This window comes from Saccopteryx leptura, chromosome 9 (assembly GCF_036850995.1).
Source record: "Saccopteryx leptura isolate mSacLep1 chromosome 9, mSacLep1_pri_phased_curated, whole genome shotgun sequence".
NCBI lineage: Eukaryota > Metazoa > Chordata > Mammalia > Chiroptera > Emballonuridae > Saccopteryx > Saccopteryx leptura.
Genome location: NC_089511.1, coordinates 66922283 through 66946661, shown reverse-complemented (window position 1 = coordinate 66946661; position 24379 = coordinate 66922283). Strand labels below are relative to the sequence as shown.

Below are 24379 nucleotides of genomic sequence, written 5' to 3'. Positions count from 1 at the left end.
CTGGCCGGTTGGCTCAGTGGTAGAGCGTCGGCCTGGCATGCAGGAGTCCCGAGTTCGATTCCCAGCCAGGGCACACAGGAGAGGCGCCCATTTGCTTCTCCATCCCTCCCCCTCTCCTTCCTCTCTGTCTCTCTCTTCCCCTCCCACAGCGAGGCTCCATTGGAGCAAAGATGGCCTGGGCGCTGGGGATGGCTCCTTGGCCTAAGCCTCAGGCGCTAGAATGGCTCTGGATGCAACAGAGCGATGCCCTGGATGGGCAAAGCATCGCCCCTTGGTGGGCATGCCGGGTGGATCCTCGTCGGGCGCATGCGGGAGTCTGTCTGACTGCCTTCCCGTTTCCAGCTTTGGAAAAATGAAGGGAAAAAAAAATAATTTATCCATTTCATCTAGGTTGTCCCATTTTGGGACATACAGTTCTTCATAGTATTTTTTTACAATCTTTTGAATTTCTGCTGTATCAGTTGTTACTTCCCAACTCTCATTTCTAATTTTATTAATTTGAACCCTCTCTCTTATTTCTTGGTGAGTCTGGTTAAAGGTTCATCAATTTTGTTTACCTTTTCAAAGAACCAACTCTTGGTTTTGTTGATGTTCTGTACTGATTTTTTTTTTTTTTTTTTTGCCTCTATGTCATTTATTTCCACTCTGATCTTTATTATTTTCTTCCTTCCTCTTTCTCTGGGCTTACTTGCTATTCTTTTTCTAGTTCTTTTGGATGCAGGGTTAAGTTGTTAATTTGAGCTTTTTCGTGCTTCTTAAGGTATGCCTGTAATGCTATGAACTTCCCTCTCAGGAGTGCTTTTGCATAAATTTTGATTTGTTGTATGTTCATTTTTATTTGGTTCAAGGAAGTTTTTGATTTCTTCATGGATCTCATTGTTAAACCATTCATTATTTAATAGCATGCTATTTAGTTTCCAAGTGTTTGAATGTTTTTCAGTTTTTCTATTGCAGTTGATTTCTAGTCTCATGCTGTTGTGATCAGAGAAGGTGCTTGATATTTCAATCTTCTTAAATTTATTAAGACTTATTTTGTGTCCTAACATGTGGTCTATCCTAAAGAATGTACTGTGAGCACTTGAAAAGAATGTATATTCTACTGCTTTGGGGTGGAAGGTTCTAAAGATATCTATTAAATCTAGTTAATCTAGTGTGACATTTAAGGCTGCTGTTTCTTTGCTAATTTTCTGTCTGCAGGTTCTGTCCATTGATGTTAGTGGGGTATTAAAATCCCCTACTATTATAGTATTGCTGTTGATGTCATCCTTTTTGTCCATCAAAATCTGTTTTATATATTTAAATGCTCCTATATTAGGCGCATATATATTTATAATAGTTATATCTTTCTGCTGTAATGCTCCTTTTATCATTATGTAGTGACCTTCTTTATCTCTTATGATAGTGTTTGTTTTAAAGTTTATTTTGTCAGATATTAGTATTGCTACACCAGCTTTTTGTTTTCCTTTCAATTTGTGTGAAATATTTCTTTCATCCCTTTACTCTCAGTCTATATGTATCTATTGTTTTGAGGAGTGTCTCTTGTAGACAGCATATGTATTGGTCCTGTTTTCTTATTCATGCAGCTACCCTATGTCTTTTGATTGGAGCATTTAATCCATTTACATTTAAAGTTAATATTGATATGTAGTTGTTTATTGCCATTTTATTCTTTAAATCTATTATCCTCTTTTTCTTGATTTCTTTTTTCCTTTGCTCTTTTTACAGCAAGCCCTTTAACATCTCCTGCAGTCCTGATTTGGTTGTAATAAATTCCTTGAGTTTTTTTTTTTTCTGAAAAGCTTTCTATTTCTCCTTCAATTTTAATTTTTTTAAATTTTTTCTTTTTTTAAGTCACTCTTTTCAATTTTATTTTAGATTTTATTTATTCATTTTTAGAGAGAATAAAGAAAGAGAGCAAGAGAGAGAGAGAAAGGGGAGAAGCAGAAACATCAACTCTCATATGTGCCTTGACTAGACAAGCCCAGGTCTTTGAACTGGCAACCTCAGCATTCCAGGTCGATGCTTTATCCACTGCACCACCAAAGGTCAGGCTCTCCTTCAATTTTAAATGATACTCTTGCTGGATTAAGGAATCTTGGTTGTAGGCTCTTGTTTTGCATTACTTTGAATATTTCTTGACATTTCCTTCTGGCCTCAAGTATTTCTGTTTAAAAGTCAGATGTCATCCTTATGGGGCTCCTCTATAGGTAATTGATTTCTTTTCTTTTGCTGCTTTTAGTATTTTTTCTTTATCTCTTAACTTTGTTATTTTAATGATGATTTGTCTTGATGTAGGCCTCATTGGATTTTTCATTACTGGAACTCTCTGTGCTTCTTGAACTTGTGTGACTTTTTCCTTCATCAATTTAGGAAAGTTTTCAGCTATGCTTTCTTCAAACAGGTTCTCTATCCCTTGTTTTTTTCTCTTCTCCTTCAGGAACCCTATGATGTGGATGTTGTTTCTGTTCATATTGTCATAGAGTTCTCTTATAGTGTCCTCAGAATTTTTGAGCCTCTTTTCTTTTTGCTGCTCTGTTCTTTTGTTTTTATTTATCTTGTATTCTAATTTGCTGATTTGATTCTCTGTTTCATCCAACCTACTGTTGATTCCTTCTAGTGTAGTCTTCATTTCTGATATTGTAATTGCCATTTCTGATTGATTCTTTTTTATGGTTTCAGTTTCCTTTTGATGATTGCAATTTATTTATTTAGGTGTTCATTAAGTTTATTTATTGTAGCTCTGAGATTCTTAAGCATCTTAACAATCATTATTTTAAACTCTGCATCTGGTAGTTTGGTTACTTCTATCTCATTCAGTTCTTTTTATGGTGATTTCTCTTGTTGATTCATATGGTTTACGTTCCTGTGTCTTCCCATTTTTCCTGTGTGCAGTTTGCAAGATTGTTATAGTTGTGGGTCTGAGATTGGTTTCTGGAATGCAATTTCTCTTCTAGGACTTTATCCCTCTGATTTAAATTATCCTTAATTAGTAGAGCTGCTTAAAAGTCTTAATTTCCCTGCTGTTTGTTTGCTGAGCCCAGCAGGGAGATTCTGTGTTTTGCTAAGCCTGGCAGGAAGCTTCTGTGATTAGGAGGGGGGAAGTGGGTGTTTTTTGTTCTTTACTCCAGTTGAAAGTCTGTCCAGGCATGAAGTGGGGGTGTGACTTCTGAAAATCAGAAAGTGTGGCCTGCCCAGTGTCTCTCTGGAGGCAAGGCACATTCTCTGTATCAGAAGTGGTAGGTGTAGCTCAGGTCTCCCTGGAAACCTGAGTCACTGCCTCTCCCGTTTACTTCCTCCTTTTGCGCTGATTGGAGTAGGAGAGCTTTTTGGATGTGGGTTAACTGGTTCCATGTTAGGCTTGTGCTGGACAGAGGGAGCAACCCCCCCCCCCATCTATGGCTGCCTCAGCACTGGAGAATAACTCAGCTCAGGTATTCTTCTCTCTATCACCATTTGTGTCCCCGTGCCTAGATTTCCTCACTCTCCTCATGCAAGACCAGTCCTCTCAGCCCTCCTTGCCCCAGAGCCCCAGGCAAGTGGCTGTGAGTGATATTTTCTGTGATGTTCCTTTAAGGCTGCAACTTCTTTTACCAGCTGCTTCCTTGGTGAAGTTTTCTTTTTGTTCATTGAATTGTTTTTTGAGCTCTCTAAATTGCCTTTCCGTGCTTTCTTGTATTTCCCTTAGTATTTTTAAGACTTCAATTTTTAATTCTCTGTCATTTTAATCCAAGGTTTCTAAATAACTGAAAAATTTTTCTAGAGACTTTTCATCATCTATCTTACCTACATGTCTGTCTTTTGTATCCATATTTGATTTATTTTTCCTTAATGACATTTGAGAGTGGTATTGTTAATAACACTAATAAGAGATAATTGAAAAGATAAAATAAAAATTGAAAAGATACAGTGAAATAATGAAAATTCTATAGTTATAAGTGGAACAAAAGCTACAGTGAACAAGAAGCAGGAACTGAGGAAAGATGACAAAAGAGATAAACAATGAAGTCAAAAACACGCAAATGCCACAAAGAAAAATATAAATCTAAAATATATTTGTTGATAATTGATGATTGAATCAGGAAAAAAATAGTAAAGGTTTTTTAAATGAAACCCTCATAAAAAACAAGAATGAAAAATGTAACAACTATGGATAATGAAATTCAAAAGGAAAAGGAAAGAATAAAGAGAAAAGAAGATAAAATGACCAAAATGAAAAAAGAAAAAAAAAAGAGAAAGAAAAAAATGTAATTTTTTCCTAGTTTTGAGAGGTAGATTCTTCCATTTTTCATCAGGTGGTGCTGTACTATACAGGTTTTGCCCCTGTGGGGCTCTTGAGCAGAGATTTGCCTTTGTGTCGCTATGGCAATGACATAGGCTGGGCAACAATACCGTTGGTAGGTGGGGCTTGTTAGGGCTTGGAGGCTCTGACAATAGGAGACTCAGGTGCCTCTCAGTGTCTCTCACAGGAGCTGGCAGCCTGGGGACGTAGTTGTGAGGATCGCCCCAGCCACTGCTTGCAGAGCAAGAGGCTCTAAAAGTAGGCAGTTCCTTTCTCCAGTACTGCTTAAAGCACAGTTCTGGGGTAAGGCTGTGTCAACCAGCGCTGCTGAGAGCAGGCAGGGCTCGGGGCCGATTGCACATCGAGTGCTTTCTTAGGGCCAGTGGGCAGATCTAGCATGTTTCAGTGTGGGCGGGTGGGCTGAGAGTTGATTGCAGATCAAGTTTCTAAGGGCCCCTGGGCATGTCTAGTATGCCTCAGCACTCTAGGGTTCTAATGTCCACAGGCTTCTCCTTTGTGCACTCTTTGGTAGCCTGCAGCAAGCCATGTGTTTGCCCAGTCCCCAAGACTTTAGCAGTGCACACAGAGGCCCTGTATCCTCCCACTTAGGCACTTAGGCAGACAGCACCTGTGATCTCAGTTAGTGCTGGAAATATGGGAATGTGCTTTGATGCCTGTATCCACTGGTGGAGGTGCCCCACCTGGACAGTCCCAGACGCAGGGATCCAGGCCTTTGCACACTTCCCGTGCTGGTGGTGGAGCTGGGAATGCACAAAGACACTGGCAACAGCCCATACAGATGTTTATTGCTGATAATCTTGGGCTAAGCCCTCCAACCCACGCATGTAGGTGCCTAAGCCAGTGGTGCGAGGTGAAGCCACTCACGCACCACCCATGGTCGCATAGCCGAGAGCGCATAAGGCTGCTGGCACTGGTGGCGGCTTCTGCCAGACACCCTGCCTCAGTAACCTTTGTTGGAGGATGCCACCCATGCGTGCCCCTCCTCTGCGATCCCAGTCAGAGCTAGCATGGTCTTTCTTCTGCTTGATCATCCGCCCTAGCCCTGCTCCTTCCCTCTGCCTCCGACCCTCTGCTTCGCTGGGCTTCAGACAAAAATGCTCCTTCCTCAGATCAGTGAGGAAAGCGGAATACTCGGTTCTCCGTCTTACTTCCTTCAGAGTGGATTACATATTCAGCCACCTTTTCGCCCAATCATACCTTTGTCTGGTGTGTGTATATTTCAGGTGCTTCTGAGATTTTTTTCTGTCTTTAGTTGTTGAATTTTTTGAAATTTCAAGGGGAGATATCCTTCACAGCACAGCATTTCTCTCTCCTTATTCTACTTTTAAATATTTTTATGTTTACAATTTCAACTGTTATCCACATCAATTCTTTCTGTAATTTCTTGGGACTTATGTTGGATAAGATGAGAAATAATTACATCTTGTTTTTAGGCATGGCTACAAACAAAAATGACATAAAGGAGAAACAATCTTTTAAAATATTTCTATAAAAATGTTTCTTTTGGTCATTGATTCTTTTTACTTTTCAAAGATTCAAGATTATTCTGCCAGAATGGTTTGTTTCTCTATGTTAAAAAATAATTAGAATTATATTAATCTAATATTTGTTTTAAAATATGACTCTCCATTTCCTGGAACGTCCAGAAATCAGAAAATATAAACAAGACAATCTTCTCTCTCTTATCAATTTTAACAGCAATTCCTGAGTTTGTAACACAAGTGAATGTTGCCCTGGAAGCCCTTAATAAAAACTCTTTGGATGTGTTTGATGATAATCAATTTGTGGACATCTCAAAGAAGATCTATGATACAATTCATGATATCAGATGTTCCGTCATGATGATTCGGGTAAGTTTGTTTTACCTTTCATTGAACTATTGCAACACTCTTTACCATCTGGAATGCCTGGAACAGTCACAAGACATGTTTTGTGTCTACGCCATAGTGTTAATGCTGAAATCTATTAGAAATTTAGAAATGTATATGCATCCCCAAAGTCAGATCAACTGTCATGAACAATACTTTTACTTGTGCAATTGGTTATAACTTATGCAAACGAGAGCACTTAACTACCTTGTGTGCAGAAATGAGGTGGATATATGAGTCATTTATGGGGCTTGATACTGCTGGTGAACTTGGGTGGGGGTACTACAGACTATACCTCAGAATTTTCACACACAATCCAATTTACCCACCTATTCATTCTTGGTTAAAGGCTACCTCTCTTCACAGGTGTTACCAGAGTCTCTACCTCAGCCAATCAAGCCCTTGTGGCCAAAATACACAACCCTCTGGCAGAGTGGCAGGGGCTTGCAGTAAGAAGGTTCAGTCAGACTGGCGAGTGAAAATAATTAAGTATGAGTAGAGTTCAATTTGAAAGCCTCTGGATTTGACTGTTCTTAGGAGTATAATATGTAACTAGGAGTGTCATGGATAGAGAAAGAGCATCAGTAGTATCCAGTGAGCCTAGATATCATAATTAGGTTACACTGAGCAGTCCATAAATATGGAGTCACTTGAGGACCTTGTAAGAAAAGGGGGTCAACAAAAGTCAAAGAGTCTGGAAAGCTTATGGAAGAAATTGTACAGAAAAACTAGAGGTGACAAGATATAAGATCTAGTGTTTTAGAGCTTGAAAAAATTTGAAAGCAAACCAACCATACATGTAAAAAGGAAAACTCAAGATACATGTTTGTGAGCAACCTGGAAGGATTTGTTTATATGTAATTGGGAATTATGGCACTGTACCAGTCCTATGCCTGAACTCCAAGTACCTTTACCAAATATGTTCTTTTCTTAACAAAAGATTTTATACCTGACCTGTGTGTGCATTAGTGGCTTAGTAATAAACCAAAGTTGGTAGTATATGTGGAACTGGACAGAAACACTGAGCATGAAGAAAACACATAAACTTCAGCAAATAGAATGAAACCCTTATATTTCTAGTATCTTAGGTAGATACTTGAAAAGTTAAACCATTGGTCTAGCATAGGTAAACCAGGATTGGGATGCATTTTTTTTCCCTGCAATAGGGATTTTAAAAACGTCCTGTAATGTATCCCCTTTGGATGTTCCATTATTTTTAGATTTCCTTATTATCAAAATGACTTATTTATAGCACATCAAGCAATTTCTTTCTGGCTCATTATAGAAACACTTGACTGCCCTTTGTCTTAGATACTCTGTTTCAGCTCCAAACTACAATCTGGATTGGCTTTCTCAAGGATTCAGCCACCCTTTATTAGTTTCCCCTTGTAAATCCAATAGATCAATTAATTTGAATATTAAGATGGTCTTTCTTCTAATTTTCTTACTAATTTTTTCTATTCCCAAAATGGAGCTCCAGGCTCCTTTTTCTACCCTCTTTCCCACCCTGTGGACTTCCAGTTCTTCTAGGTACTCTAACATTCTTACTTCTTCTTTTGTATGTCAAATTATCTGTGCTTCTTTCATTGCCAATATTATATATACACCCTACTACTTTGCAAATAGGCTTTTAGTTATTAGAACTCATCCTTCTCTAGAGGCTAAATAGAACTTTTGACAATGTCCTTATATTTTTTGTTATTTATTCAGCAGGTAAAATTTGATTTTACCCTGGCCTTTGATTATTATACCTTTAAAATTCTATTTTTGAGGTCTGTACAATGTTGAAATTCATCCACTTTATTCAGCAATTTTAATTTTTCTATTCCTTATGTTATAGTAGTAACAATTCGTCCAAAGACTATTGGGTTATAAATGAATTTTCATAAAATAAGTGTTTACTAGTGAGTTTAACATACAGAGAATAAGGGTGAGTATATGTCTTGGTTTCCTTGGGAAAAATTTGATTATACTGCCTTTCACTTTCAGAAGTATCCAATTTGGATAATAAATTATGCTCACTCTAGTTTCTGGGCCTTGAGTGGGGTACTTGAGGCCATGGCATGTCACCTCTACCCCCTGGGTGACAGTGTGCAGTACTCAGGCACTAATGATCACAGGTCCTCATCAAGCCAGTTTTCCAACCAAGGGAACACTTTCTCTCCACGGGCCTGCCATCAAATGGTAGCTTTCTCTCTTCTTGCTTCACAGGTCCTTTGTTGACTGTGGAGAAGCTATTCAAGTACCATTTCAAATTTATTAAACATACAAAGACCTTACTCCTTTCCATTTAAGCAGATTTTCTGCATTCATCTTAGTCACTCTACTGTTCACTCTCACAGAACTCTTGCCAGAGAATCCCAGTTAAAACACTCTGTTCCTTTTGGAAGTGATATGGCTTCTTTATAGTGTCAAAGCTGGTTTGTAAAGAAGCCAGTCCCCAGGGGGCTTTTTAAGGAAACTTAATGAAAGACTAGCAACAAAGTAACTTTAGCTTTATATGCAAATTTAAATCAAACGTTACTGGGAAGAATTGCTGTTTTCTCTGAAAGGGGAGTTTGAGGTAAGGAAGAACCGAAATGTCTGCTGGCATTGGCCAGCAAATGCTGAAATTTGATGCTGTCAGTATACTTAATGGCCTTCTCCATAAGTATACCATTTGAAGAGACTTTTGACTAAGGGAACAGAGGTGGGTAGAGTAAGAAAGAGTGTTCATTGAGAAACATGATGGTTTTCAGCGACAAAGCAGCACTAGTCAGTGATCTCTGTTGCTCATGCTGGGACAAAAATGTTCAGCTTGAAGTCATTCTGGAAAGTGCTCTATCACCAAAGGGTCAAAGCTTCTGGAGTGGCAGACAAGTCCATGGTCAAAAGGGCTTTGATCAGACTAGTCCTGCACTTAGAGAACTCGACACTCGTGCTGCTCAGAGCCTTTGAATAAAAAAGCAGTTGAATACTAGAAACCTAGCATCTCTTTTTGAAAACACCTTCAGGGGAAATGGCTAGTGTTGTGAACTGAATTATATGGGGAAGATGTTAATTGTGGAATCTTATGGATTTTTTGTGGTTGTTGTTTGTTTCTGATAAGTTCATTATTAAAAGATTTATATTAATTATTATAAATAAATTTGTATTAGTAATTGAATAAATTAGCCAATTTTTTAAAATATTAAATCTAGTAAGATGTTATTACTTTATATATTGTTTTTATCCTTAAAAAAAAGTCTTACAGTGTGCCAATCACTTAACTCAAATAAGTTGTTTGGCTTTCTGCCTACATTTTAAACATAACTTTTGGAATGTTAGGTATATTTTCTAGAGGAAAGAATCTGAAAAATGAAATTTATGAAATGATGACTTTTAGATTAGACACTTTTGTGTAACTAATAGAAGAGATATTGAGAATTTTACATTTTCAGTACCTATAAAGTACATGATGATGTTTCAAAGAGAGAAATATTCTGGCCTGACCAGGTGGTGGCACAGTACATGGAGCGTCGGCCTGGGATGCTGAAGACCCAGGTTCAAAACCCTGAGGTCACTGGCTTGAGTACAGGCTCATCTGGCTTGAGCAGGGGCTCAGCAGAATGTGCACAGGGTCATTGGCTTGAGTGTAGGATCATAGACATGACTCCATGGTCACTGGCTTCAGCAAAGGGTCACAGGCTCAGCTGGAGCCCCCTGATTAAGACATGTATGAGAAAGCAATCAATAAACAACTTAAGTGCTGCAAGTATGAGTTGATGCTTCTCTTCTCTCTTCCTTCCTGTCTGTGCTTGCCTGTCTGTCTGTATTTCTCTCACAAAAAAAAAAAAAAAAAAAAAAAAAAAGAGAGAGAGAGAGAGAGAGAGAGAAATATTCTGGAGTATAATAGCAAAAGGTCTAAGTGAGGTCACACACTGGTAGTGGAAGTCATAGGATGAGAACCAGGGTCCCAGGGTCTTTGGGCACCTGGTTCAGGACATTTTTTGTTACCGATGTTAAGCCCAATCTGGAGGGACCTGAAACATTGAAGACACGAACAAGGTTCCTCGATTACACACCAAAGCTTTATTGTCTAGCTTGGCCAAGCGGCGGCAACTCCCACAGAGGTCTGAGGGAGAGCGCGCTGGCCGTTTGTTTTACCTAGTTTTTATAGTTTTGTAAGTGGGAAGTACAGAAGCAAAAATTGTAATTAGGAGCCCTTTACCACTATTGGTTATAGTCATATGTCCTTTAACATGATAGGACCATGTTCAATTTGCAAGCCATACATCCTTTTGGAGAAAACAAAATTTACAAATCAACACATTGGTAGAAAGATGTCTCTTTATATATTAAAAGGCATTCTTATATTTTCTAGTGTTCATCCGCCATCTCTCTGTCTAGAGTCACACGCATTAACCACATGCATTTACATAGGAGAGGTAGTTTCCGTGGGGACAAATGCCCGCAAATGGCTCATAGTTATAAGAAAAGGTTTATTTTGGCTTTTCTCTTCCTGCACCTGGCTAGCCATTCATCCCTTTCCCCACAGGTGTGGTGGAATGTCTGGGGATCCATGTTTTCCTCCCCTTTGCATTTACAATACAATGCCAATCACACAGTACAGAGACTATTCTCACAATTTCTCTGCACACCTTAACCCAAATTAATAAAATGTCCTCCAACCCTCTTAAAATATTAATATTAATTCTGTAGTTTTTGGTACCTTACAACACCTGTGGGTGAAGTGGCTCAGTGGCTCCTCACCAGTGGTTTTATAAAGCTGGGCCCCTTACTTCACTAATTTTCCTTTGTTTATAAATTTATAAACATTAATACCAATAATCAGTTTTTGAGCAATTTGTGGAAGAACACTGACCCTACAACTCTCATCCTTGCTCTTTTCAATTCAGACACGTGGCCTCCTGGCTGTTCCTCTAAGGCCCTAGAGTAGACATGCCTACACCTTGGCATCTTTCCACTTATATATGATTTCTCTAGTAATTTGTACACCAGACTTCTATAGTCAGATCTATCATTACCTTAGGTAACATCCTGAGTCAATCTTGTATAGAATCATATATAAAAATAGCATCTCCCACTTCAGTTGCCCTTCATCTTGTCATGCAAGTTTTTGTTTACATAGTGTTTATCATGACAAGTGATGTATTATATACTAATTTGTTTGTCTATTGTCTGTCTCTCCATATGAAAATGTAGGCTATATGAAACAAAGAATTTTTAGATTTTTTTAAAGACTTTATTTATTCAATTTTCAGAGAGGAGAGAGAGAGAGAGAGAGAGAGAGAGAGAGAGAGAGAGAGAGGAGGAACAGGAAGCATCAACTTCCCATATATGCCTTGACCAGGCAAGCCCAGGGTTTCGAACCGGCAACCTCAGTGTTCCAGATTGAGGCTTTATCTCACTGCGCCACCACAGGTCAGGCATAGATCTTTAAAATAAAACCAGTTGTTAGACTTTTTACAATTAAATAAAGTGATTGATTTGGGTGCCAAATTTGACATTTGTTTGAAGCATAATCACTGGAACTCATGGAATTAAGGGCAAGAGAAATGTTACTTATTATGTTTTATATTACAAAAAGTGGTGGACAATAGGAAACTAACTTATACAAATTTTCACAAAAAATTGAAATGCACTTGATTTAAGATGGTTTTGAAAGTAATAAAGATTTTTACTAAGTATTGTACTTTGTGTTCACTACTGAGATCTCAAATATACATGCATGTCTGCATCCATGTTATTTGTCTCAGTATAAGTTTCAATAAAGTTACATATAATGTAACTGTCCTAAAAGTCCATTTTTACCTGTGAGGGTGACAGGATTCCTCTTTAAAGGTGTTGAACACATGTAGAACAGCCCAGATAAGACTTCTTGATGGTATGCATTAGTTCTTGTGCTATGAGGAAAAAAAGGATTCTTGAGAATGGAGTTGGTAGAATTGCTGCTGAAATAGATTTTACATACATTATGCTCCATTATCAGTACCTTGGTTTTATAGGCTCTGAAAAATCACAAAATTTCAACAAATTTAATGTTTAAAATATGTTATATACTGTTTTATATTACAGTGTTTGGAACAGAAATCAGAAATTTAATTAAAGTCATAAAATATAGAAAGATAACTTAGCAAAAATTATTTCTAACCCTTAAAAATTGCTGTAAAAAAATACATTTTAACCAGCCCATGGTAATATACTGACTAAAAATATATAAATAAAACCAGGGATTTTTTTTTTTTTTTTTTTGCATATGCTGTATTATTACTGAAATGAGTGGTTTAGGAATAAATTCAGAGCACCTGTTTAACAAAAATTTACATCAAAATACATTTACAAATAGCTAACTTCTTCCAACCGATTTTGCTAATTTAACTTTTGGAAGACAAGCTGATTTGGAGTTTGATCCACAGTGCTCCATCTTCAAAGAAATTCCCCTTCTTTGCAATATATTTATGACCCTAGACATAATAAGTCCGAAGCTTAGAGTTTGCATTTATAAAATAGGGAAAACAAATAAACTTGCATAGTAATATGATGACCTGAGTTTAAGTGGGATAAAACATGCATAGCATTAAGCAAACTTTCTAGTGCATTGCAAGTGCTCAAGGAATTTGTATTAGTAATTGCAATGTAGTAAAACAAATACAATGAATTTGTGTTTTAATCTGAGTGACAGATGTTTGCTACTATAACACAACCTCCAAATCCCAGTAGCTCAGTGATGGTTTATTTGTCATTCATGTGTTGGTCTGATGCTAGCCAGTTTACCCAGATAGGTCTCTACCAGGTAATGATGAGTCCCTGATTCAGCAATTTCCAGTCTTTTGATACTGCCATCTTTTAATCTGCCCTCCACTGTCACTGCAGAGAGGAAAGAGATGGTAAATGATTGAACAGAAACTCTGATAACCAGACCTCAATGTGGCATATTTCCCTCTGTATCTCATTGGCTAATAGTCAAATGGGACCAAATGAAGTGCAAGAGAGCTGGTGAATGTCTGCTTCCTTTTTGTCTAAGAAGAAATGGGATTGTTGAACTCCTAACCATTTCTTGCCACATTCTTTGTTCTGGTTATTATTGTTGTTTAACAAGTTACCCTAAATTTACTGGTATAAAACAATAATTCCTTATGCTAACAGATACTATGGAGTTCAGAAAAAGCACAGGCTTGTTCACTCACATGTCAAATATCTGGACTGAGGCCTGGAAGACTTAGGAAAACTACATTTAGCTTCTAACATAGTTTGGTTTTTTCATAGCATGACAGCTTCTAGATAGTTGGGCTTTCTGCATGGCATTTTAGAAATACAAGAATAAGTGTTTGCAGTTAATAGGGCACATAGACTATTTCCTTTTCTAACTTAATCTCTGAAAGCATGCACTGTCATATATGCCACATCTATGCCACATCTATTGCTTACAAACAATTTAAAGGACTCCCTGATTCAAGGGGAGGGAACATAAACCCCACCTTCAATGGAAGGAGTGTAAAGGTCAAAAGAAGCCTATATAATAGAAAATAATGTCGCCTATTTGGGAAAATATTATGTGCTTCACTTGTTATAATAATCTTATTTTCATTGTCATCATCACCGTTATATTTTTTACTAAATAACTTTGTGATTATAAATTAAGCAACTTTCTGTTTATTAAATATATCATATAATGACTCAGTAAACATATTTTAAAACTATTTCATGTAATCATTTGTTTAATAACAAAGTTTTGAAAGTTATGATTAATTAAATAATCTACTTAATGGGATTTTAAATTGCCACATTTTAGTGTCTTCTATAAATGTGTCCTTGGCTTATTTAAGATATTAAGATTTAAACAATCCTTTTGATACCTTTCTCTAAAATGTTTCATTGAAATAGTAACATCTAGGAAGTATAAAATAGAAGAAAAGTTTTGAGAAGTATATGTAGAACATGAAATCTCATGAACTAGGTAGCTTAAGGGGGTATGATATTAGGAATTTTTTTTTTCTGTTATACAGTCTCCTAGTCAATCATTTAAAAAATATTTCAGTACTTTTTATCTTTCAAGCACTGTTCTTGGTTTTCAGAACACAAATATATGCAGCATGTTCTTTGTTCTTAAGTAACTGAGATTCTTTTTTTTTTTTTTATTAAATTTAATGCAGTGACATTGATAAATCAGGGTACATATGTTGAGAGAAAATATCTCTAGATTATTTTGACATTTGATTGTGCTGTATACCCCTCCCGCAAAGTTAAATTGTCTTCTGTCACCTTCTATCTGGTTTTCTTTGTGCCCCTCCCCTCCCCTAACCCCTCTCTCCTTCTTCACCCCATCCCCCCTCCCCCAATCCCCCGCCCCTGTTGCCATCACATTCTTGTTCATGTCTCTGAGTCTCATTTTTATGTCCCTTCTATGTATGGATTCATCTCAAGTAACTGAGATTCTTATGGAGTAGACACACAAGCAAATGATAGAAATTTATTGTGACAAGTACTATAATGGAAGCATGTAGAATCATCACTGGAAATACAGAGATTTTAATTCTGCCATGGCAAAAATTATGCAAAGAGATATCCATTTGTTGACATTGAAGTTAACCTTTGATAAATGAGTAGGGTTTTTGTAGTTAAAATTGTTGTCTAGGACATTTGCAAGGATATAGAATAAAGGCATGTTTAAAATTATAGTTAAGTCTGAGTGCTTTTATTCTAGTGTAGAGGGGGAAGAAGCCTGAAAAAAAACAGAAGAATCTGGATTCTTAAGACTTTTATGCCATGTCAGTGAGACAAAACCTTGACAAATGGAAAAACAGAATTACTAGGCTTAGCACAAAGTATTTAAGATTCATTCAGTAGGGTTTGTGTGGAGGCATAACGCTCCACCTCACCCACTACAATCATGTACCTCAAGCTGCCTAATATTTGAAAACAGATTCTTTTAGCAAAATGAAAGGAGAAATTCATGACTGGGTAAACAACAATCTTTTACAAAATATTTACTTATTGATTAGGATAGGAATTTTAATCAAGGGCTAATTTATTTTTTATGCTTCACTAAATGTATTTATCAAGTGTGATTTTTAGGAATTGCTCTTTCTTAGAATATAATACCTCTCCAAAAGAGACTTCAGAAGAATGATAAAGATAATTACTTTAATAGTAATGACAATAATAATAGAAAGGAAATGAGGCTTCTGTTTGGAACCCACCAGCACTTTTATACTGGCAATGAGCTGAAGCCAAGCATATGCCAGCGGTATTTCTAACTGCCTAACATCTCTAAGGAGATTTAGGAAATCAGACTGACAGTCAGGCATGTTCACCACTAGAGCAGCCAAGGTGAAGGGATTGAAATGATGTCTTGCCAACTTCAGGGACTCATTGAGACTGTTCCAGAATATAACATAGCACTGATTACAGAGGATTTTGCTGTTAAATTGACAGAAGAAATTGCTAATCAAAATGCAAGTGGGAGATGTAAATGCAAAAAGATAGGGGCTTACCAATTAATGCACAGAGAATCATTTTCTTCTTCAGATGCCCAGTGTCGTTATTCAGTGAAGTTTGCATGTTAGCCCAAAGAAGCACATCAATCAGAGAAGGCTGAAAGGCAGTATTTTATGCTGTGATTGATGAACACGAGACTAGAAATCAGAAGATCTTGATCCTGGTTGCAGCTACTTTATAGCTGTGGGGTCCTAGTTCCCTCCTTTAGTGTTTTAATGTATGAAGGGAAAAAAATCACAGTTGTCTTGCTTACATCTGATAATTTAGAAGGCCCTTTCTTTCTTCTTTTTTGTACCTTTCCAACTCTCTTTCTCTCTCTCTCTTTCTCTTGTTCTTTATCTTATTTATTGAATTTTATTTGTTTTGATTACTTTATTGAATGCTTAATGTATGCCAATCAATGTCAAACATTTAAGCATATAGAGATGGATATGATATATAAGATTTCTATTCTTATGCAGTTTATAGTCTAGTAGCAAGAGATAGAAGTAAAGAAAGAGAAATAAACAAAGCAATTACGATGAGTGATATGAAGGAAGGAAGTAGGATGATGTGATGGAGAGAATATAGACATAAGAGATAACATTTTAAATACAGTAGTCAAGAAATTCTCTCTGAGGAGATCAAATTTGACTTAGTTAATAAGAATCAAGATGAATCAACAATTTAAAGATGGAAAAACGTTGCAGGCAAAACAGAGTGAATGCAAACATGACAAGATTGGGGAAATACTAATTCTACCTAAAGAACAGGAAGGAGTCTAAAACTTAGTGAATAGAAGGGAAAGTGATATAATATAATTTTAGAGAGCTAGGCATAGACTAGATTATTTTGGCCTTGTCAGATATGAAAAGCAGTTTGAATTTTGTTACAAAGCATTGGGGAGTATTAAAATAGCTTTAACAGGTGACATGATCTCATTTTCATTTTAATAAAGTTCTTCTTGTTTTGTTGAATGTTGGCTTTCTACAAAGCCACCAAAAAAGTGCTAATCAAGCAAAACTAAGTTTATTAGAATTAGTCCCATAAAAGAAAATGCCACCTTGACAAGGTCTTACTATTGTTTGAAACTGAGGACATTAGGTAAGGCTTTTTACAGGATTTTAAGGACTGTAAATTTTAAAGTGATTTTAAAGTGCATCTTTCAAGAGGCAGAACTGGTTGGGATTTGGTGATTTAGTATATTTGAATGGGAGAACACAGTGAATTGAGGATCTTGAAATTAATCCAAATGAATTTGTTAGTCTTGATAATTTATTGATCTGTTTAGCTGGATTAGTTTTCTCTTCAGAGAAAATATTTCCTGGAGAAACAGCTAAATTAGTTTCACTTGATTTGTATTATCAACACAGGAACAGGGAAGTCTACCTAGTTCCATTATTGTTTCATCGCAGAAGCAGGGAATTATGTTGTATGCAGTTCTCATAAGCCCATGACAAATATGTTGTTGAGGATGAGGTTGGCAAGAGTGTAAGTGAGAATACCAGATACGAGTCTTTTGTAGCTTTCCAGGCAGTAAGATGATACTGTCCTAGATTAGTTCAATACAGTAGTTGCATGTGGCTATCAAGTGCTTCAAATTTGGCTAAGTGTGAATTGATGTGCCATACAAGTGTGAAACCCACAACCAATTCTGAAGACATCAAAGAAAAAAAAGCATGTAAAATATGTCATTTATTTGTTTTTATAGCTGTACAGTCAAATTAATGTTAATATATATAACCAGATATATCCAAAATATTGTCAATTTGTCACATACAAATAGTTACTTATTTTATTAATGTGACTACTAACAAATTAAAAATTACATATGTTGTTTGCATTATATCTGTATTAGATAGTGCTGGACTATGGGCAGAAGAGGTGGACAGATTTGACATTTATTTTGGAGATAAAATTGACTGAATTTACTGGGAATAGATGTAAAATTGGAAGAAATGAGGGAAACAAATTTGTCTTAGGTTTCTTATTTTAGGCCATTGTGTGGGTATAAATGTGACAAAATGAACTAAGAGAGATCTGGAGAAGGCTGTTTGGGCACAAATTTAATTCCATTTTAATGGGTTCATTAGATGTTAAATTTACTTATTTTTCAGATAAGTCATATGGATCATTGCATATATGATTTTAGAACTTAGAGTATAAAGTTGGCCTATGATAAAAATTTGATTTCCTTATCATAGAATGCACTTACACTTGGAGAGGGTATATTAGAGAAAAAAAAAGATGCAGGAACAAGCACATATAGAATATAGAATTCTTGTGAGAAGGAAGAAATAGCCAAGAAGACTGACCAGAGGTATGAAAAACATTGCAAAGAAAATCAAGTCTTGTCTCAGAAGCCATGGTGAGTTTTTCAACTGTGGGACTGTTACTAGAGGACTGATAAGATGAGAAGATGTGTTCATTGTGTTTGGAGATAGAGAAAACCAAGTAGGTAGTATATGTTTAGACACACAGTGCATTGGTGTCAGGGTTTCCTGGAACTGATGACTAAGGCTGCAGCTGGAACAAGGCGCTAACTACTCCAATTAGAGCTGGAGGAAACTCCAGTCTGTTTTGGAACCAGTGCACTTCCACAGAACTTAGATATAAGTAGAGAGTTTGGAGCAGGAAAAGAGGTTAGAATGCTTTGAACTGTGTAGTGTTCTAAAAGAAAGGTTGAACAGTTTTCTCCTTTCTCTTTTGCATGCCCTTGGAGCACTCTATGTTGTCCTCACCCTGTAATGGAGGAACAAGAAGAGCAAAATAAACCTGACACCCTGTCAATGACTGAGCACAAACTCGAAAAGCAAACTGTGCTTTTGTTAGGAAAAAGTCACACAATTGTAAACATTATATAAAGGCTTTTGATAATAATGTTAGTTGTGAATGACTTTTAATGTATTTTGATTCTAGCCCATTTTCTTTGCTATTCTTATAATAGTTTTTGCTGTTGAACTGTGCTGTCTTTGCTTAGAAAGTATCTTCTTTCTTTTGTCTTTATGACTATCTGCAGAATCATTAGTCTTTGTGCTCTTTCTGAACAACTTATTTTTTTTTTGTATTTTTCTGAAGTTGGAAACGGGGAGGCAGTCAGACAGACTCCCGCATGCGCTCAACCGGGATCCACCCGGCATGCCCACCAGGGGGTGATGCTCTGCCCATCTGGGGCATTGCTCTGTTGCGACCAGAGCCATTCTAGTGCCTGAGGCAGAGGCCACTGAGCTATCCTCAGTGCCTGGGCCATCTTTGCTCAAATGGAGCCTCGGCTGCAGGAGGGGAAGAGAGAGACAGAGAGGAAGGAGAGGGGGAGGGGTGGAGAAGCAGATGGGCACTTCTCCTGTGTGCCCTGGCCGGGAATCGAACCCAGGACTCCTGCATGCCAGGCCAATGCTCTACCACTGAGCCAACCGGCCAGGGCCCTCTGAACAACTTATTTTTAAATGCAGTCTTTATTGATTTCTTTGGAGATTTGCTTTGCTCTAATGTGTTCTACAAAATCCTGCCACCACCCTGGTCTATTCTGTTAAATGCAGTGTTGGCTTTTGCTTATCTCTCAGTACTTTCTCTAATGCAAAGGTTTAGTACTATCCATGTTTTTTTTCAATTATATTTTAATTGTCAATTAGTTTTCTTACTATAGATACAAAGAGAACAACAGTAAAACCACTCTTAGAAGAAAATATCACTTCCTGCTTGAGTTGGAGAAGAAATCAGATTTACTCACTGGCTATACCAACACATTTCTTGTGTAATACTAACGATCATTTTCTACCTCAACTCACTATTTTGTTAACAATTTTATACCTTATATGGGGTTGTTGGTCAAATAAGTTTTTAAATTGATATATGTTTGCTCGCTTATAGTTTGCATTGGGTGTGGGGAACAGGCTGTATGCAGGTTGGTGGTTATAGCTGAAGCTTAGTTTTAAGACTAAACTTTTCCCCACACCCTTGACTGTTGCATGATGTGGGTGGTGCACTCTCATGAGGAATCCTATTATGGCTCAGATAAGTGACTTTGTATCAGAGACTTCCTTGTTTGTATATTGGATTAAAGGTTTTCTGCTTTTCCCTTGGCTTCTCTTGTGGCTTGCCTGTCTTGGTAAGACACCAATAAACAGAATGGCCCACAATCCTCTGACTCTGCCATATCTTTACCGTCTGCCCGAATCCAAAGGAACCTGCATGTGAATGGCCACGATGGTGGCTCCTGGCCTTACAACTGGCGTAGTTTGCAGCAGGATTCAGAGATTGTTGTGGGGCCACCACCCTTGAGGGGTGGGGTAGAGGACTGGTTGCTGCTCTGGCTCCCCATGGCTGTCCTTTCAAGGGCCGTGGGCTGGGTGTTCTTAACTCAAGAGTAAACCAGGAGTTCTGTACAAGAAGCTGCCTAGGAAAGTTTCAGTATGAATTGCAAATCGACCGCAGAAGAGGCTTGAATTGAACTGAGTACTGGAGAAGGAATTACAGGTACACGATTTGAAATCTGCCCTGGAAGATGAACGTTTGCACTGGCAGTTGTTGGAGAAATAACAACAGATTCAAGAGCTCGAGTCTCAGTTTCTGGCCAAAAGCCAGCAGGCACAGGAGCCTAAATGGTCGACAAAGGAGAAGCAGCATCCGTGCCGGTGGATTGGCTTTGAGTCAGCAGGAGCATGTGCTTGCAACTCCTCTTCTGAGGATGAGAAGGCTCAGGTTTAAGCTGCCATATGCACACTGAGAGCCCAACCAGTGGTTGCCAAGAAGGTAAAAACCCAGCAACAAAGAGTCCCTCAGGGGCAGCCACAGCGTCTTGCCGAGGTAATGGAACACTCTGTGGTCCAGCCCTATACCCAGGTAGAGCTGATGGAGTTGGGGGCACAATTTAGGCAGAAACCTACTGAATCCTTGGTAGCCTGGTTACTACGATTATGGGACATAGGGTAGATGGTATCATGCTCTCCAGAACAGAGATGGAGAAATTGACCGCCATTGCCACACACTCCTCCTTGAGGCAGCGTCTTCAGAACTGCCATGGCAACCCAGGAGACCATACCCTATTAGAATGGGTGATGGCCGCCATTCATATAGTCTGGCAGAATGCTGGAGAATTGCCAGGGGCAATGAGTCGGTGGCAGTGCTACAGTGAGTCAGTAAAGATCCTTTGGAAACAAGGTATAAAGAATGCTGTTTTTGAACCTGGGTCCTCTGGGCCAGACGAGGAAGTGTTTATGGCAAAAATGAGGGAATTTATCCTTGTTAGCATTCCGTCAGCCCTTTTTAGGTCACTGTGGCTATCTTGGACCCCTCTGTGGGGTAGCCCATCAATGCAGTTACACAGATGTAGCAGATTTGGGAGAGCTGGAGGCCACTCAGGATCATAAAAGCAATGAGGGCTGCAGCCTATGTTGCCCCCCCAAATAACAAGGGAAACAGGCCTATAAATGTTACCTGAACACAGATGAGTAGAATTGATTGCGGCTGGAGCAGATAAGGGGAAATTGGATGGCCAGTCTAATAAAATTCTTTTGGAGCTTTGGCGGCAGCTTAAACCAGAACAGAAGTTCCAGCCACTGAGATGAAAGGCCCCAGCAGCTACCAATAAAACGTTTGGTGTGCGGACAGCTCGGTTACAAGATTATATGATAAAGACGGCCAAGGGAGAGGAGAACTTCCAAGACCCATTGTAGCAGTTTGAATAGGAAAAGGGACGAGGGACCCATCTAACGGGGATGGGTGGGGACCGGAGGCCACACATGGAACTGGCTATCCACTGGTCCCCTTCCAATGTACAATGGGTGTTGGCCTTGGTGGATACAGGTGCAGAATGTTCCCTCCTCTATGGGAGTCCAGAGCGGTTTGCTGGGACCCCAGTGGCCATTGACGGTTATGGGGGCCAAACTGTTCAAGTGAAGCCAATAGCTATTCCATTGGGGATAGAGAGACTGCCTCCTAAACCATATAAGGTGTATGTATCTCCTATTCCTGAATATATTTTGGGGGTAGATGTCTTGCAAGGACTGTGGTTGGAAACTACAGCTGGGGAGTTCCGGCTATGAATTAGGGTTGTGAAGGCCGTATTTCAGGGACATGTATCACATTCCCCTTTGCAATTACCCATCCCTCGGCGTGTGACTAACACTAAGCAGTACCACCTGCCAGGTGGTTATAAAGAAGTCACAGGGACAATCCTCGAACTAGAAAAGGTGGGGATCATCCGGCCAGCACACAGTCCTTACAACTCTTCGGTATGGCCTGTGTGCAAACCAGACAGAATCTGGAGAATGATAGTAGATTACAGGGACTTAATAAAGTTGTTCCCCCTTTGTACGCTGCTGTTCCCTGGATAGCTAACATGATGGTACGGCTAAGCCATAAGTTGGGGACTGTAAAACCAGTAGTCAGGGCCACCATCACAGCAGCCTGGCCCATGCAGGTTCGCATTGGATTCGGACAGTCGATAAAGAAACAATGGAGCCAAAAACTGATGGGCCATCTTCTTTAATTCTAGCTTGCACCTGGTGGGCAAGTAAAAACACACACTGGGCTCCAAAACCCACTCACATTCAGTGCTCACAAAGCTACTGACTTATCCGAGTTTCCTAGAATCAAAGATTTCTAGCTCACCAGACTTATTCACCTCTGTTCCCCATCTCCTTCCTTCTCCCTGCACAAACTCTGCACAAACTGGCTTCTCACTCAACACTCCGCCATCTTGGCTGCTTCTCCTGGCCTCTTCCACGTGGCCTTTCTCTGCTCTCTGCTCTCTGTTCTCTAATGATAATCTCAGGAACCAAGAGTGCAAGCTCCTATTCTGCCCCTATTTTTTTTTTAATAATTTTATTTTTTTAATGGGGCAACATCAATAAACTAGGATACATATATTCAAAGATAACATGTCCAGGTTATCTTGTCATTCAATTATGTTGCATACCCATCACCCAAAGTCAGATTGTCCTCTGTCACCTTCTATCTAGTTTTCTTTGTGCCGCTCCCCCTCCCCCTTTCCCTCTCCTTCTCCCCCCTCCCCCCGTAACCGCCACACTCTTATCAATGTCTCTTAGTCTCACTTTTATGTCCCACTTACGTATGGAATAATGCAGTTTCTGTTTTTTTCTAATTTACTAATTTCACTTCGTATAATGTTATCAAGATCCCACCATTTTGCTGTAAATGATCCGATGTCATCATTTCTTATGGCTGAGTAGTATTCCATAGTGTATATGTGCCACATCTTCTTTATCCAGTCATCTATTGACGGGCTTTTTGGTTGTTTCCATGTCCTGGCCACAGTGAACAATGCTGCAATGAACATGGGGCTGCATGTGTCTTTACATATCAGTGTTTCTGAGTTTTTGGGGTATATAACCAGTAGAGGGATTGCTGCATCATAAGGTAGTTCTATTTTCAGTTTTTTGAGGAACCACCATATTTTCTTCCATAATGGTTGTACTACTTTACATTCCCACCAACAGTGGATGAGGATTCCTTTTTCTCCACAGCCTCTCCAACATTTGCTATTACCTGTCTTATTAATAATAGCTAATCTAACAGGTGTGAGGTGGTATCTCATTGCAGTTTTCTGCCCCTATTTTATAGTGTAGAAATCCAAACCTTTAATCCAATATACACAATAGGGAAGTCTCTAATACAAAGTCACCTATCTGAGTCAAGATGGGATTGTGCCACCCCACATCAAAAAGGGTGGGAAAGGCTTAATCCCAAAACCAAACCCCAGGCTACAAGGATCCTGCCTGCCCACAGCCCACCCCCAACACACATTAATATCACCTGGGCGACGGCCTCCACGTGGGCAGTGCCATCTTTAACAAAGTGAGCATAATATATTTTATCTGCCCAACAGGACATACCACTTTGTGGCAGACTTGGCCAATGCTTTTTCTCTATTGATATAGCTGCAGAGACTCAAGACCAATTTGCCTTCAGTTGAGAAGGGACACAATGGACCTTTACAGTGTTACCCCAGGGCTATTTGCATAGCCCCATCTTGTGCCATGGGCTGGTGGCTTCTGACCTGGCTAAATGGAAACAGCCAGAGGCAGTTCGCATGTAACATTATATTGATGATATTATGCTAACTAGTGATTCTCTTCCAGAATTGGAGCAAGCAGTCCCTACCCTGCTATCCCATTTGAAAGCATGTGGCTGAGCAGTCAATGAGAACAAATTACAAGGACCTGGGTTATCTGTTAAATTCTTGGGAGTTGTCTGGTTGGGTAAGTCAAAAGTTATCCCTGATGCAGTTATAGATAAGATTCAAGCATACCCCGTGCCCACTACGGTAAAACAGTTACAGGAATTCTTAGGTTTTTGGGGGGTATTGGCGAGCATTTACACCCCATTTGGCTCAGTTACTATGCCTCTTTTACAACCTTATTCAAAAGGGGGTTTGTTGGGATTGGATTGAGCAGGCACAAGGTCCATATGCAGCAACTAAGAGAGCTGTTGTAAGGCCAGGAGCCGCCATCATGGCCATTCACATGCAGGTTTCCATTGGATTTGGGCAGACGGTAAAGAAATGGCGGAGTCGGAGGATGGTGGGCCATTCTATTTATTGGTGTCTCACCAAGACAGGCAAACCACAAAAGAAGACAAGGGAAAAGCAGAAAATCAGCTTCTCCCATGAAGGACAAGGGATCAGGGAAGCCCCTGCAATCATGATAGCAGGAACTGAGAGAGCAAGCTCCTGGTCTGTCCCACTTTATAGTGTAGAAAACCAAAAACCCTTAATCCAATATACAAATAA

At 38.9% G+C, this 24379-nt stretch overlaps 1 protein-coding gene across 3 annotated transcripts in view; it reads left to right on the top strand.

The window, feature by feature from the left end:
* The window catches only part of CTNNA3 (catenin alpha 3), a 2003993-nt gene that overhangs the window by 1624073 nt on the left and 355541 nt on the right, over positions 1 to 24379 (top strand). For all 3 annotated transcript variants that reach the window (XM_066349268.1, XM_066349266.1, XM_066349267.1), the window contains exon 13: positions 5999 to 6150. In XM_066349268.1, coding sequence (XP_066205365.1) covers positions 5999 to 6150 — 152 coding nt within the window. The remainder of the gene's footprint in view (positions 1 to 5998; positions 6151 to 24379) is intronic.